At 38.6% G+C, this 17,070-nt stretch overlaps 2 protein-coding genes and 1 pseudogene across 2 annotated transcripts; 2 read left to right on the plus strand and 1 right to left on the minus strand.

Moving 5' to 3' along the window:
• The first annotated feature begins 310 nt into the window (after positions 1-310).
• LOC131690542 (pancreatic triacylglycerol lipase-like) lies at positions 311-1,428 on the plus strand. Its single transcript, XM_058976407.1, has 2 exons — positions 311-366; positions 425-1,428. Exons 1-2 carry the CDS (start codon positions 324-326, stop codon positions 1,396-1,398), a joined length of 1,017 nt encoding a protein of 338 aa, XP_058832390.1. The 5' UTR covers positions 311-323; the 3' UTR covers positions 1,399-1,428.
• A 491-nt stretch (positions 1,429-1,919) lies between these two features.
• On the plus strand, positions 1,920-4,039 carry LOC131691011 (lipase member H-like). The gene is made up of 2 exons (XM_058977136.1): positions 1,920-1,962; positions 2,014-4,039. The coding sequence occupies exons 1-2, from the start codon at positions 1,920-1,922 to the stop codon at positions 2,985-2,987; spliced, it is 1,017 nt and encodes a 338-aa protein (XP_058833119.1). The 3' UTR covers positions 2,988-4,039.
• Positions 4,040-15,523: 11,484 nt separating this feature from the next.
• LOC131687087 (beta-1,3-glucan-binding protein-like) lies at positions 15,524-16,821 on the minus strand (annotated as a pseudogene).
• Positions 16,822-17,070: the final 249 nt, after the last annotated feature.

Below are 17,070 nucleotides of genomic sequence, written 5' to 3' on the forward strand. Positions count from 1 at the left end.
GAATGCATAACCTTTCTATATGAGAAAAGCAAAAAGTTATCTGTCGCTGTTAGTACACAGGGGGTATAAACCGTAAACAGTCTAAATATAACATTAAGCACAATCATGTTAACTAACTATGACGTGAATGTATAGAAAAGGCATTGATCTGCAGCAAATGCCGTCAAGTCGTCTTATCAAACTTCTTGTACCTTCTTGGGGTATCAAACCGTCAATGGTTTTTCCATGGAGATATCGAATGCTAATCGAGCCTAAATTATTACGACTATAAAAGCGCAAATTGCTTAATCGATTCATCCCAGTATCACGTAGCTACCTCCAATATGATTATAACAGGAATTGCTCTGATCGGGCTTCTGGCAGTAGGTAAACAATCAAACAAAATACATTATCTCAATCAGCTACTGTAACGCATCATTTCTAGCTACCGCTCTCCCGCTGGATCAATCATGGCAGTTGGTTCCGAACTCCGAAGGATATTTGCACCTAGTCAACATCAATCCATACAACCTACCGGAACTGGATCCTAATAAACCGGAGCACATGTTTACACCGGAAAATGATATGGTGTTTCGATTGTTCACCAGAAGCAACCCAACCGAACCGCAGATATTATCAATTGGAAATCCCTCCTCGATCACTGGATCCAACTTCAACGCAGCGCACCGCACTCGATTTACTATTCATGGTTGGAACGGCAATGGTAACGACGGATCCAACACAGTGATACGAAACAGTTTGCTTTCGGTCGGTGATTTTAACGTGATTAGTGTGGATTGGAGTGTAGCTGCCGTGACACCAAACTATATTTCTGCTCGCAATGCAGTAGGACCCGCTGGAACGGGAGTTGGTCTACTAATTAGTCAGCTGATGGCGCATGCTGGAGCAAACTTGAACAATATCCACGTTAGTGGTTTCAGTTTAGGGGCTCATGTCGCTGGAAATACGGGGAAACGGCACGGAGGTAACATCCATACGATCATTGCACTGGACCCGGCTGGTCCTCTGTTTTCAGCCGGACAAGCCGATGCAGTGTCTCCGCAGGACGGTCAGTATGTGGAAACCATCATGACCAACGCTGGTGTGCTGGGGATAAATGTACCGTTGGGTCAGGCAAATTTTTACCCCAACGGAGGCAGCACACAGCCCGGTTGCGGCGTTGATGTCGGTGGAGGATGCGCCCATGGGCGGGCGCCAACTTTTTATGCTGAATCGCTTAGCTCTTCGGTACCATTCCGATCGACGAGATGTGCGAGTCACGCTGAGATTCTAGGCGGAGTTTGCACTCCCAGTGGGCCAGATGCTAACATGGGCGGGGAACCGTCCAATCATGGGCGGGGAGTTAATGGTGTTTACTTTTTGACGACTAATGCGGCGGCACCATTTGCGCAGGGATGAAGAGAGGGGTGAAACGAAAAAACTGAAATCATTTTTATAAGCTATGTTTGATATTAGGATAGTTTACTAGATATTAAAGTTATTATAATATTATCCAGTACTGTCTTATTCGTGATATAATGCCCAAAATTAGAAAAAGTGGAAAAATGGTGCATCGCCGACGCAGTTAAATGACTATTCGTTGCCAATTTCAATTTTTTTATATCGCGGTCGTGATGGTAAAGTTGGATGCTATGACTTTTGAAAAATTCGTATTGATAAAACGCTTGACTTTTTCGAAAGAAAAAATATTTATTTAAAACAATTATAATTTTACCTATGGCTCTTCTTTGTATGGTTCCAGAAATCTTATTCATTACTGTCTGTGTTTTGGTTACTATAACAAAATAATTTTTGGTTGAATTGAACCCTAAAAATAGCATTTGATAGCGTTGATAAATCAGATCAATGTTCAGACCGCTGTTCGAAAACGTATAAAAGTGAGAGCTGTTCAATAATTCTCTTCAGTTACAGATATAAAGATGACCGTTAAAAATATTGCCCTGATTGGGCTTCTGACAATTGGTAATTAATTCAACTATATCAATACTAGTCACCTAATATGTGCATTTCTAGTTACCGCCCTCCCATTGGAGCAGCTGTGGCAGTTGGTTCCGAATTCCGAAGGGTATTTGCACCTAGTCAACATAAACCCATACCAACTGCCATCAGCGGACCCAAGTGAACCGGAGCACCTATTCGTACCGGAAACTGATATGGTGTTCCGACTGTTCACCAGGAGCCACCCGACAGAACCGCAATTTCTAGAAATTGGAAATCCCTCCTCGATCACTGGATCCAACTTCAATGCAGCACATCCCACCCGATTCACCATTCACGGCTGGAACGGAAATGGTAACGATGGTTCGAACACAGTCATTCGTGACAGTTTTCTCTCGGTCGGAGACTTCAACGTTATCAGCGCCGATTGGACTGTTGCCGCCGTTAATCCAAACTACATTTCATCACGCAATGCAGTGGGACCAGCAGGGACAGGTGTTGGTAGCCTGATTGATGAGTTGATTGTACATGCAGGTGCCAACTTGGATAATATTTATGTTAGTGGTTTCAGCTTGGGGGCTCATGTTGCTGGTAACACGGGAAAATATCACAACGGCAACATAAACACAATAATTGCTCTGGATCCAGCAGGGCCTCTATTCTCAGCCGGACAGAGCGATGCTGTATCTCCTCAGGATGGACAGTACGTGGAAACTATCATGACCAACGCAGGATTACAAGGTATTAATGTACCGTTGGGTCAGGCAAACTTTTACCCAAATGGCGGTCGTCGACAACCCGGTTGTGGCACCGATATTAACGGGGCGTGCGCCCACGCACGAGCGCCAACATTGTATGCAGAATCGATCAGTTCGTCGGTTCCATTCCGGTCAACACGATGTGCAAGTCATGCCGAGATCCTAGAGGGCATTTGTACTCCGAGTGGAACGGATGCTAATCTGGGTGGAGACCCTTCCAACAATGGTTGTGGCGCCAATGGCGTTTATTTCTTATCTACTAACGATGAAGCACCATTTGCACAGGGTTAAATAAAACTATTCAAATTTTGATAAAAAGACGCCATAAACGGATAAAAATCTATCAACATTCAAAATCTATTTTTACCAGCCATTTAGTAGATACTACAGATAGTCGGGTTCGGCTTTTTGGACCCGTACCCGGAAGCCGGACCCGACCCAAGCAGACCGGCTTCTGTAACTTCTCGGGTTCGGGTCGGGTTTCGGGTTTTCAAATTTTAAATTCTCGGGTTTGCGTTGGGTTAGGGTTTTTCAAAATTTTATCTCTCGGTTTCGGGTCGGGTCCGGCTTTTACAAATTTGGATTGGCTTCGAATTTTAACAAATTAAACCTAACAATTTCTTGCTGCTGTTTGCATCTATACACAACATCTAGTCGCTTTTTGTCGATTTGAATGTTTCCAAGATGGGCGATTTGAATGTTTCCACGATGGCAAAAATAATGCCGATAAGTCTCCGTTACGATACACGTTATATCCGTCTAATGCAACCGACCCCTGGATAGTCTACTTCCGGATCAACGATAAACCATTTAACATCATTAATATATCGTGTGACCTAACTACAGTACACGCGGCCTTGTATGAAGAAGTATGTTGTCTATATACCCGCCCGGGAAGTAGAGATTGATGGTGTAGTCTCCGACAGAGGCTTTAATTGCGAAGATCTGCTGAAGTATGAGGTTGACTTCTCCAAGAATCCTTTTGCACCAGTCAGTAAATTCTAGATTGCAAGCAATTCCATTCAGCAACAATAGAGACAACAATTGGGCCATGCAGCTACTCATTGTAGAAACAAGGAACGGTTTGGAAAAGGCGGAGAGAATCATTGAAAGTCTTCCTGTGGAGCGGTTACATATAGACTGGACATATCCCGTTTGCAAATTACGCGAAGAAAAACTGATACATTCTTTTAAGGTAGGGGAGACTGAGGAGACTTGATCCCCTTTTTTATTTTTCAATCCTACTCCGTGGAATGATACAAAAACTATGTATTTTTTGTACTTTTATATTGTTTCTAGGGTTGACTGATAGTCATAAAAAAATTACACGGAAATATTATACTGGACATGAGCTATGAGCATTTTTGGAAAACAAAAAAAAACTGGAAAATTCTTTGATTAGTGGAGACTCGATCCCTAATTTGGGGACACTTGATTATTTTTTGAAAACGTGTTTAAAAGAGCATGTAGGGTAATAAGGCTATTTTTACCCTTTTTCTATTATCATCCTACCCATCTGAAGCCTTTGGTTAGAGCAGCGTCTGCCATCTTTGCTCAACGCATTGGCTCAAATGGTGTTGCGATAATTGGGGTACTCGATTAAAGTTTTTGCTGCGCTCAAACAGAAGATTTTCACCATTCTCAAGACAATTTTGTTATTATATTGGCTCTTAATAAGAGGCGAATGATCTTAAGGCTAAAACCTCTATAATCTAAATAAAAAATAGTTCCTAATAACAAAGCAAAGAAGCTGAAATAATAAAATTAATAATGAAATAATACGGTACCCTCCCTAATAGGACAAAAATAGCTACCTAACCCCATTCAATGTTATAAATGTACCATGATTAAATTGTTGTGATTAAATATTACTATTTTTGTTACTACATATTACGCATATCTCACAAAAATTTTTTTACGAATTCCCCAAATCTCTGTGCAATTATTTGAAAGCTGTCGTTATTATGGTTGAGGAACGTCAAATGTGGGATGCATGGTTGCTACGTATACTGTAGTAAACAATTACAGTTAAGTTTCTGTACGATGAAGCGTTCATTTTTGACAGTATTTTTTTGTTATTTTATGGCAACAATGACTTCAATTGTTCTGGTGTAAATTTGGTTATTTTCAGTGGTGTGTATGAAGCATGGCGAAGGGGATCAAATCTCCACAAATTTGAAGGGATCAAGTGAACCCATAGCATCTATTTCAGCAAACTTTAGTACAAATATAGTTAAACAAAAAAATCAGCTCAATCATAACGCATTCATATAATTGACATTCTCCTGTAATTCTGTATGCAAAAGTGTAGTATGTAGTGGGTGACTTTATCAATTGTATAAAAGTTTGAAAATTTAGAAAATAAATCTTCTTCAGTTCTTCTGAGATTTTTTTCTTTGAATCGGTAAAAATTCGGTAACACATGTCCAATTTATTTTTTTGTGTTAAAAAAACTTATGTTTAGATAAAACTCCGCAACTTTCTAGTATATTCGATTAATGTATTCTGATCCGCCTTTGAGTTACAATGATGGGATCAAGTCTCCCCGGGGATCAAATCTCCTCAGTCTCCCCTACGCTCCGAAAAGAAATGCAAGGAGGGTAACGTTACCGGCCACGGTAAATTTCTACGCTCCCAAGGTCACTAAAGAGTGACAATGCCATTGAAGGACCTTCTTCTATAAATTTTCGAATGAGAAAAATTCTTTCTTCTCCTAAGCTTCCTCGTAAAGGCCTGCGGGTGTCTCTTTATGGATCACCAAACTCGATGAAGTGCTGTTATAAAACCGAAGTAAGTGGATCCTGGTCACGGAAGTTTTAGAAACTAGCAGGATTATCCCCATGGGACATCAAAAACTCCAAGTGTCCCTATATTTCAGCGAGATAATCAACCTAGTGCAGGACAGATGAAATATATATCGTGGACTAGATCTTAAAAATTTTCAACAGCGAGAACACTTTTTGAGCCCTTTTCTAATAAATGCTCCCGTTGAGTGATCGTATCCTTTAATGGCCAATCCATCGAGCGAAGTAACAGATTTGATCACGAATCAATTCTCATCATCTTCCTCTCGTTTCTGGCGTTTCATTGTTTGTAGCACTTGATATCCTCCGTCAGGAAGGAGGAACCCTGAGGAACGGCCGCTGTGACTCGCATTGCCTATTGCCCGTTTGTTGGTCTGGTACAGCAGTGCTCTACTCTGGAAGTATCTCTTCAGGATCTGGCTCATTCTTTTATGCCACGCTGCGGCATTGGTCTTTTCGAGGCTGGATGGCTCGGTGACTTCCCACACTTTGGCAGCAACATCAGTTTCTGCACCTTCCTCATTCCGGGGATTACCATCATCTAAAGACTTCAGCAGTAGCATCCTGAACATGTCCGGATACGCCAGGAGCGCAGCTTTCAGCGCCACGGTTGTTATTCCATCCGGACCGAGGGTTTTCTTTGATTTTAGTCACATCGACGTGTCTTTGAGCTCGTCGTTAGTCACTTACCACTCGGTTGTGTTTCCTCCTTCTTCTTCGTCGTACTCTTTCTCAGCACAGCTACTTATGGCAATTGGCTTGCTAAGCTTGATCTCCCGTTTTAAAGAGTCCCTACCTTCTCGAAACGTCGCTTGCGCTCCTCTCTCACTCTTCGATCTTACGCTCTGAGCCCGCCTTCTGGATCTAAGACAAGCAGCGTGTAGCATACCGGTGCGACCGTATAGAGACGGGTAAGCTGGCCAAAGAATGGCGAAAGTGGAAGGAATCACTCGATTGTTACTTTGAGGCCTACGGTATTACCGATCAAAGAGTGAAACGAGCAAAGTTATTACACCTGGGAGGATCAGTACTTCAAACCGTATTCAGAAACCTCGGAGAACACGATCATGTACCCATAGTTGCGTTGGATCCAAAGTTTTACGACATGGCCATCGAAGAACTGGATGAGTTCTTTGAACCGTACCATCAGAATACTTCTGAACGCCGAAAACTTCGCCAGATGAAACAAACAAAAGGCGAGTGATTTGCTGATTTCATGATACGCTAGAAGCAACAGGCTTCGGAGTGCGGTTTTGACAGATATGGAACAGAAGTGGGACAAATTTTATCTAACATATTACGGATGCTGTTGTTGAAGGGTGCGCTTCAAACGATGTTCGAAAAATGATTCTTTTGCCCCTCTCGGAGACAGAAGCCCTTGGTATATCGCAAGAATGCGTTGACTTGCAGGTTGAATTGTTGAACAACAACCGAAAAAAATATACAAAGTGGCAGAGTAAAAAGTAGGCCACCGCAGGATCAGTACTGGAATCGCTGGTAAAACTTGCTACAATTGCGGTCGTTTAGGGCACATTTCGGTATCGGCAATTTGTCCAACCCGTGGGAAACAGTGCCACAACTGCAAAAGTTTCGGACATTTCGAAAAGCTTTGTAGGAAGCGTAAGCATCAAGAGGGAAAAGCGCCATATACTAAACAGGTATGTTGTATATGTTTTGCACAGCATTCGCTGATTATTTCTGTTGCAGATCCGTACCGCTGAGACTGATATACTAGATGATACTCCTCCGGACAAAGATCCACCCGAACGCCCAGCTCAGGACAAAGTTTATTATTCATTTTACACGGGGAACGAGTTAAACGTAATACCATGCGTTATCGGAGGATTTGGAATCGATATGTTGGTGGGTTCAGGAGCCGATGCCAATCTGATAACCGCAAAAGTTTGGTCGAAGATGAAAGAACAGAAAATTTCTGTACATTCTTCCGAAAAGGGAAGCTCCCGGATGTTACGAGGGTACGGCAGCGACAAGCCGCTTACAATTCTGGGCTCTTTTGTAACTGATGTCACCACTGGTACGAGAACTATCCGGTCAGAATTCCTGGTTGTGGAAGAAGGCCAACGTTACCTAGTCGGTGACAAAACCGCTAAGCAACTAGGTGGGAGAAGCGTCACGACCGCTTAGTAAAATTAAAGACATTAAGGTCAACATTCCAGCAAATCATAATATAAAACCTGTTTTTCAACCGATGCGCAGGATTCCTTTGCCACTCGAGGAAGCTGTTAGCAAAAAAATTGATGAACTATTGTAGCGTGACGTAATCGAAATTAAATCAGGCCCAACCAGCTGGGTGTCCCCATTGGTGATTGTTGGAAAGGCAAATAGGGAGCCACGATTGTGTTTGGACTTATGCTGTGTCAATGAAGCTGTGCTCAGAGAACATCACCCTATGCCCGTAATGGAAGATTATTGTTAAGTAATTAATATTTTGAAAATGAATTTTGTTACAATTTGTTATCACCTAGCAGTAGGGTTACTACGCCTATAAAATGAATTCTATTCAGGCCCGTAGCCAGGAGTTTATTTCGGGAGGGGCTTAAAAAATTATTGTATAAAGCTTTTTTATTTCGATTATACAGGTTTTAACCTTATGGTTATTCGCCTCTTTTTGGGTTAGAAAATTTCTTTAGAAAAATTTCTAACCCTACATGTGCGGGATTGATGAACGAACCGTGATGAGCTGCGTAAAAGGTAATCAATTTACCAACTACGCTTTACCCGCCCCTGCATAAAGCTTTTAGTTCTAATTACTTCATATTGTCACTAGAAACTAAACGAAATTTTGAAAAGTTCTTAATGAAAACAAAGCCAAATCTAAGACAATCCATGTTCTTTGTCACAAGAAAGGCTATAGTACATCAACGAATTATTGATGTTTAATTTGATTTTTATTATTTATTTTTATTCACGAGTTACAATTTACTCTCGTTGCAACAATGGATATTCTAGAGTTCTCAGTATTTATGCGCTAACCGAATATGACAATCCTTGACGGTGCTGGAAAACGCAAGGTGTTCTAATCTACACGTTTAAAAGGTGTAGATGACGCTAAATCGAAATGAGTAGAATATCCATAAATCCATAATATCCATAAAATGTTCGATCGAAGAGAATGTCGAAATTTGTACAAAATCTTCTGATTTAGCAAACGAATTGTAGATGGTTCAACTTCTATTTTCTTGATCAGGCGTCCTGTAACTATTACCAGTTCTAATGCATCATGCTAACATAATTTTTTGGCATACCCCAGTTAGGAAGGAGGATCTTTGGTGATCAATAGGATCAAAATATATGGGTCATTCCACATCTGATTTACAATCAAAATTTGAATTCCTTCCAATTTTTTTTCTTGCATTCATTAGTTAAAGTTATTGACACGCATTTTTTATTTTGGCTGAATATGATTTTTTTTTTCAAGTTATTAGTTTTTGAACTTTTGAAGTTTATAACATTGAACATTTTTCAATCACTTATAACTCGGAAACGATTCGATATATGGAAAAAAGTATTAAATAAAAAAGTTGTGAGCTTACTGAAAAAAATAGCAATTTCTTTTTGTTATACAACTTATGAAATTTGCAATTGTTTGAAACAAATTGAATTTTTTAAAGTTGGACCAATTTTTTACTTATTATTTTCTTTAAATATTAAAAATCATGTTAAAATAATTGTGCAAAAATTTGGGAGTGGATATCAAAATACTTTGCGAGATATTACAATTATAAACTTAAAACAAGGCAATTTTACACCAAACGCCTAGTGAGAGGCCTATTGTAATTGAAGTATCTCGTAAAATACTTCGAATTTCTTTCTGAAATTTGTACACAATCTTCTCGATATAATTATAAATTATTTGAAAAAGCTAAAAAGATTTTTTTGGCTCCACCCTGAAAAAAAATTTGTTACTAATATTTGCATAATACATAAATTATTTAACAAAAACAAATATTACAAAAAAAAATCCGCCGAGATCTTCCGAAAACGCAGCTTTTATTATTTAATGCTTTTTTCCAGAAATCTAATAGTTTCTCAGTTATGAGGGAATGAAAAATGTCCAATTCTATTAAATTTATAAAACTTTTAAAAATCACTATATTATTAAAAGTCGATATTTGTATGTATGTGATTTATGGACTCCCAAACGGCTTAACCAATTGCCGTAAAAATTTATGCATAGTAGGAATTTGTTATGGAGCGTGTTTGTGTGCTATTGGTGGGGATTATCTGCCTACAAGAAGGCGCTTCGGAACAAATTATGGTTTCCTCCTATTTCGTTGAAAGTCGCATCAACGTGCGATGGGTATTAGCTAGTACTTTATAAAGTTCAAAAACTCATAACTTGAAAAAAAAAAGTCAAATTCAGCCAAAGTAAAAAAATCGTGTCTATAATTTTCAGCTAAAGAGTGCAAAAAAATTGAAGGGAACTAAAATTATAGTTGTAAATCGTGGAATGACTCGCATTCTGCAAATTTAAGACTTTTTTGGGGGTATTCTCATGTTAAAAGCAAATATTTTCTAAAGTCCCCCGAAATCAAATTTATTTTGATTACATAACTATATTAAGAAGATTATGTGAAAACTTCAGAATGGAACTCGAAGTGTTACGAGACATTTCAGTTATAACAGGCCTTTCGCTGGGCGTTTAGTGTGAAATTGCCATGTTTTATGTTTATAATTGTAATATCTCGCAAAGAATTCCACTGCCAAATTTTTACACAATCTTTTTAACACGATTTTAATACTTAAAGAAAATAATAAATAAAAAATTTGGTCCAGCCTTAAAAAAATTCAATTTGTTTCAAGTTATTGCACATTTCATAAGTTATATAACAAAAAAATTGTGATTTTTTTTTGGTAAGCTTATTTGAAAACGCAACTTTTTTATTTAATATTTTTTTCCATATATCGAGTCGTTTCCGAGTTATCAGTGATTGAAAAATGTTCAATTTCATAGACTTCAAAAGTTCAAAAGCGAATAACTTGAAAAAAATATAATATTTAGCCAAACCAAAAAATACGTGTCAATTATTTTTAGCTAAAGAATGTAAGAAAACAGTTTGGAAGATGCTTGACGTTTATATTAAGCGCACATTGCTCTAATCTATTACAGAAATTCAATTTGCGTATGATTTAACTAACTTTCTTTATTCAGGCCAATATCTAGCATAAAATGAGTTTTGTTAGATACCATTACTAGCGATAAATGTTAATTTTGGGACAGTTTTTGTACTCAGTTTTCTATGAAACTTCTAATTTTTTATTATACAATTCGTTTACTTGAGTCGGTTCAATGCATTAGCTAAATGAAGCCTTGAGTCTTTAATATATTTCCACGATATAAACAATGAAAATGATAAAACGCTAATGGTTGTCCAACAGATCTCGTGCGATTGACCTGTTTACTGATTGAGAAATATTTTTCATAACCAACCGCGTCTTGGTGGTCGTTCATATCTATCTTGTACACTTCCGTATTATTATCGTGGTAACTGCCATGGACATGGCAGTTCGCGAATATCTGATTTCATTTTTGTTTTGTCCCCTTACGGGTCACCAGTGTCGACTTCCTCAATGATGATGCTGACTGTTAATTTTGAGATACTAGACGCAGTTTTTGCCGTCAATATTATATGAACAGCAGCCACAAATTTGGCAATTGTTTTTCAGGTAATCGTATTGGAGACTATGGATGTGCAAAGATGTAACGTGTATGATGATATTATCGCATTGCGTTTTGTGCGTGCAGGGTCAGCTAGGACGAAATCCTAGCTGACCCTACCCGTCTAAATCCTAGATGTGTCCTTTATAATAAATTACATTTTTTCCAAATGTGACAGGAATCTTTTAATGGCCACGGTTCAAAGAAGTTAAGTTTGTTTATTGGAGTTTTAACCTCCTGGTCGTTCGCCCGCGGTTCAAGTAAGAGGTATCAGATCTTGTAGACGAACATTGATTTTCTCATCATCCATATATATGAGAATCAACCACGTATTACAAGTTGCAAAATGACTGGTTTCGCCTAGGCTAATTTGTTGAGTAACATAAGTACTAAATGCCTGACAAGGTAGAACTCGTTAAAGGCGATGTTCGTAAGCATAACCTCTATTTTCACCTTCAGCAAATATTTCCCATCATGAAATTCGGTTATGCAAAAATTCCAGAAGTCAATAGCCTCCACGTTTGGCTGGAGCACCACTTCTTGCTTCTACGATTCAATCATCCGACGGATCACCCCAGCAAGAATTAAAGTAACAGTTTCTTTTGTTCTTCCGACGAGTCACACAATATGAAAGGAAGCGTGTTATCAGACTCGGCATACTGAGTAGATATCGTGATCGATGTCTTCGGTGGCTCGAAATAGCAATCTTCCTCACCATTCTCCCATTAATTTGTTGAAACCAAACAAGATACAATTTTTTACGAGTTACCGAAAAACATGTTGCTTCTTAAATTTATTTTTGAAAAGTTTCGGGGGGGGGGCTTTAGCCCCTTAGCCCCCCCTCTGGCTACGTGCCTGATTCTATTTATACATTAACTAATACCAAGAGAATAAATAAATATGCATGAACTTCCGGATTAGATTATAGGATAGTGAACTCTAAACGTATAAAATAGTGAACTCTAACACTCTCAATCAGTAGCATTTAAGATCTCGATCAAATAGAACGTGTTTTTTCATATCGCAGTCACAAGCGCCGTGCCTTGTCCGAAATCCTCGCGGAAGAACAAAGAAAATCCTTCTCGTCGCTGCACACGTATCACTCGACAAAACATCCAACAACAGGAAAGTCACCAGGAGAGATTATGTTTGGCCGTCATATAAAAAGTAAACTGCCTACTGTGATCAACTTTGATGAAGATGCAAAGAAAAAGGGAAGGCATATAGCGATAAGAAGCGTCATGCTAAAGAGCATGATCTACAGGAGGGCGATGTTGTACTTGCAAAACGTATGCGGAAAGCGAGTAAGGTGGATAGCGGCTTTACTAATGAGGAGTTTATTGTTAAACGAAAGGCAGGTACCGATACAATAATTCAATCGAAAGAAAACGGTGTAACAGTACAGACGCAGTTCAGCTCACCTGAAAAAGTGGGCAACAGAGTATTAACGGACGATAGCGTGAATTCTGAAAATGCTATAACAGGTATTGAAACTAATGAATCACTAGAGGAATCTTTGGGTAATCCCACGATTGAGACCTACAATGCTAATCAAGAATCAATTTCTAAACGGGTTACTAATCAACCTGTACGTTATCAGGACTACGTCACATAAAACAGATTTGTTAAAACCATATCAGACTATTATTAAGCGTTTAAATAAAAGCTGGGATTGTATTGTATATTAGCCACCTTTCACTTCTTCCTTTTGTCTATGAACATTAACCTCTAATAATTACTACCTTGGCCTTCTATAAACCTTAAGATACGTTGAAGAATGCGCACACCTTTGGTAGGTGCATCCTGAAATGAGAGGGGATCTTTTGGCGTGTGACTGTCGAGAAGACTGGACGCAATTACAACAGTTAGCGTTAATTTAGAATAGTGTTAATAGCATACTATGGTAAATTCTAAATAAAAGTTATCTATTACATGGCCAATAAAGCAAGTACCGTCAACATGCTTTATAGAGATGCTATGGAATTATGCTTTATGAGTTATTTTGCTATTTTCAGAACTCTTATTTTTATTTGTTTTGAAGTAACAAAGAATTGAGAACCTTATCTTAACTTACCGACAGCCGTCATTATAGTCGATGTTATTATTCGATATATTCCTTCAAAAAATGCATAAATGTTGGAAAAGCTTACAATAATTTCCGCTGATATGAATAACAAACTCGTTTCAAGCTTTCGTTTTAAGATAACAAGTCGTGAACTAAAGCATTTTCTTTTTAGCACTCGTTTTAAGCACAAGACCAAACAAAAAGGTTTTACTTAAATGAGCATAGATAACTTTTGTTGGTCGATTTAGAATTAACGATAGCTTGTAACTACCACTACTGTAAATCCACGCAACCATTTAGATGTACGGTAGACTGTTCTTTCAGAAAGTTTACATATCCAGTGGAATTGCCGTGACTTTCGGCATTATCACACACGTTGACTATTTCTCAGTTGATTTTACATTATGAGATTGAGCATTGAAAACGCGACCCCTTAAACTCACTATTTTTCATTTGTAATTTTATACATAGATTTATCGTAAATTATTGTTTGCAGCACTTTTAGAACTTTGTATGTATGGTCAATTTGAAAAGTTATAAATGATTTTTGTTGAAAAATACACCATTTTTTAAAATTAATTAATTTTTTTACAGAAATGACGCTCCTACAGTTTTTTCACTAAAAACTAAAAAAGTTAGATCTTTCAAATGAAATTAAAAGATTGAAAATCCCTTTGCAATCTTGAATTATATAGCTTTGAAGAAAACCATTTTTGTTTTGAAAATCGCCTGTAACTATGTAAACAAAAAAGATAGAAACTTCATTTCTTCAGCAAAAATGTGCATTTGCAAAAGTTCTAAAAACCTCTAGAACAAAGTATTTGCGAAAATTAACACATGAAAAGATATTAATAGAAAACCAATTTTCAAGAGCCACCCTACCTTAAATATTGCAAAAATCATAACACATGAACCATTAGAGATTGCCATATAGTTTCTTCAGAAAAGTTGTTTAAATTTGATTGAGTTATAACTTTGTGGAACATTATATAGCTGAATTTTACATATCCAAAAAGTTGATACTTTGAACACCCGAACCACAAGGACCACCCTAATTCAACTCATATAAAAAAAATGGCCAGAAAGTTTTAAGAAAGTTTGCCGAACTTACTATATATCTAAAACCAACGATTTGGGCGCAAACAGTTTTGTCTTCCTAAATACAGCTTTGGGACCATAGTGCGGTGGGGTCAAGATACACGAAAAGCATTTTTTTCATTAAGATAGGTGCAGTGCTAGAAGCTGCTCATTTTTTACCTTGCAATGCTTAATACAATTCTCTTAGAATTTTTGCAATAGTCCGCTAGCGTGGAAAACGTAGTCAAACACAGTCTAAATTGATAAGTTTCATCAGTTTTCAATAATATTGCAACATAACGAAGATATATAAACAAATTTATTTTCCGTCATCAACGTAAGGTGTTCCTGGTAGCACTGCTCCATCGGAATCCAATCAGACTAAATGGAATAACTTCAGTTCAAGAGCTGATCCTTGTAACTATTAAAATTCATATGAAAGGCAATAGTCACATTTATTAGCCTTACTTGTTTTTGTGAGCAAATCTTGCCTCAATCAAAAGTTATAGTTGTTTAAAAAGGTTGTTGTCCGTAAACAACATGGGCATGAAGGGGTTAACAAATGTTTAGGATTAGCATACCATCCATATCCGGGTGTGCCAGAGTCGTGCTCCACTTACCCGTGAAATGCAAAATTCTTCCTTATCGATCTCAATGGGAGTGCAACCGACTGGAAGTTTCCACTAATCGATCAAACGAGGCTCACAATACACTTTATTACCTTTTACCAGAAAATCTAGCGGAACATTTTGTTTACCTACCGTATTAGAGATTACTATTACACGCTTCATTTGGGCAATTTAAGCTTTTATAATCATGCAATTTTGGATCTGATTTGATGTCTGGGTTGCTCAATGGGAACGCTATTTAATGTGGAATGCTCCCTGCAATGCGATAAGCCAACAGTTTAGCAGACATCGTTCGTTTTCGTAACTCTATCCACCCTTTTATAGCACCAAATTTTATTGTTCGTCTGATGAACGGATTAATCGCCATCATGATCAGTATCTATAGTCCCTCTTATCGATTACATGTCTTCGTTCACTTCTAAGCGTGATTAGTGAAACGTAATTATTTATACGACACTAATGATACTGCATTTCTTAAGTTTCAAATCATATACTAAAATATGTGAGAATATCAAAAACAGAAATCGGTCCACTGACAACGAGTAGTCTTGTGAACCAATGTTTATTTACCATTCATTTACATATTATGCCGCCCAAACCCTAACATGATCAATCAATAGTGCCGCTTCTTCGCCCCAGGTACTGTACCAATTCGACTTAGCTCTATAGAAATCAGTCATTGCACTAGGGGAGCCTTGTCTCCACGGTTTCGGATGAGGATTCCAGGCGTTATCGGGGAAGAAGTCTCCACCGACTGCTACGTTCATCAGTATGTAAAATTCCCGGTCGAATGGAGCCATTTTGGTTCCCGTAGGCCAAGGGTTGGAGCTGAACCCACCGAGCCTCCAAAAACCTTCGTAGGGTGTGACGGTTCGAAAAATCTGGTTATTGATGCCGAACTGCATTACGTTCTTCGTCCAAATGAGTTGATAATTGTTGAACCTAGTGTTGAGTCCATCCCGGCTGGTGGAACCGCACTATGAACTACGATAGTTAGCATTTTCACCGAAATGTAAACAGGACGATGATTTCTTCACTCCGATGTTTTCATTGTTCAACCGTAGGTTCCGGTTCCCGCGTGATTCCATCAGATCTATCTCACCGGATTTCGGCCAGTACCCATAAGTGTCACCCTTAGGGAGCAGCCACAAGGCAGGCCAAATCCAATCGCCACTCGGTAGCTTCGCCCGGATCTCCAATTTTCCGAATTTAAAAGCAAACGCATTTATAGTCCGAACGCGGGCGCTTCGCACTGGATTGAGAATGCGATCGGGACTGCCTCTCCGATAGCATCCCTGAATTTGTTCGGCCCATCCTGGTGGATCAGTGCATCTATGGGAATAGGTTAACTTAGGTTTTTTCTGCCTGGTTTTGATTGTTATATGCAATATAGAGAGACTGACCTTTTATATTGTGGGCCCTCGTGCAGATTGATTACTCCAGATGTTAGGAATTTTTCACCATACTCGTCAGCCGTCAGCGTTGGCCGAATGTAGAAGTGTCCATTTTTCACGTAGGTATTTCGACCGCTTCCGGAATACCATTGGAATTCGTTATTCTATAAACAAAGAAAGCATTACAAAAAGTTAGGAAACAAAGTTCACAGTAACTTACCCCTCCACCTCCGAGAGAATTTTCATGCTCCCAAACTGCCCGGTTGATCGTGTTGAAGTTATCGCTGAAAATTAGCTGGCCGGAACAATATGGTCCTAACCCATTTTTTAATGAGAACTAGATGTACGCTTCAAACCAAATTCTTCAAACATTTACCTCTAGGGGCCTTCCAACCGGATGCAGTAGTCGGGGATCGGATACACTGCGAAAATATTTGCACTACATTCGCTAGAATAACAACTGCCAACAAGACCATTCTATTCGATGTCATCTTAGTCGGTCTATTCTTGTATAAAGAGTTGGATTGGCTTTTATATACCTTTTGATGTTTAAACAACTGGACAGATAAAATATTTCCAATACGTCCCGGGTCAATTGAATTGAATTAATAGAAGCAAATTGTACATCACCGTGTACTGACTGTAATGGCAAGCCAGTCCCATGTGAATAAGGTATTCTGTAGAACATGGGATGGACGTCATGGACGGTGTTGATTTTGTGTGGT

The sequence above is a fragment of the Topomyia yanbarensis genome, chromosome 3 (assembly GCF_030247195.1).
Source record: "Topomyia yanbarensis strain Yona2022 chromosome 3, ASM3024719v1, whole genome shotgun sequence".
In the NCBI taxonomy this organism is placed as follows: domain Eukaryota; kingdom Metazoa; phylum Arthropoda; class Insecta; order Diptera; family Culicidae; genus Topomyia; species Topomyia yanbarensis.

Bases quoted from the DNA above. Each gene is read 5' to 3' on its own strand.
- LOC131690542 (XM_058976407.1), top strand. From the start codon at position 324: ATGATTATAACAGGAATTGCTCTGATCGGGCTTCTGGCAGTAG. The intron at 367-424 runs GTAAACAATCAA...CATCATTTCTAG, and splicing joins GATCGGGCTTCTGGCAGTAG to CTACCGCTCTCCCGCTGGAT.
- LOC131691011 (XM_058977136.1), top strand. From the start codon at position 1,920: ATGACCGTTAAAAATATTGCCCTGATTGGGCTTCTGACAATTG. The intron at 1,963-2,013 runs GTAATTAATTCA...GTGCATTTCTAG, and splicing joins GATTGGGCTTCTGACAATTG to TTACCGCCCTCCCATTGGAG.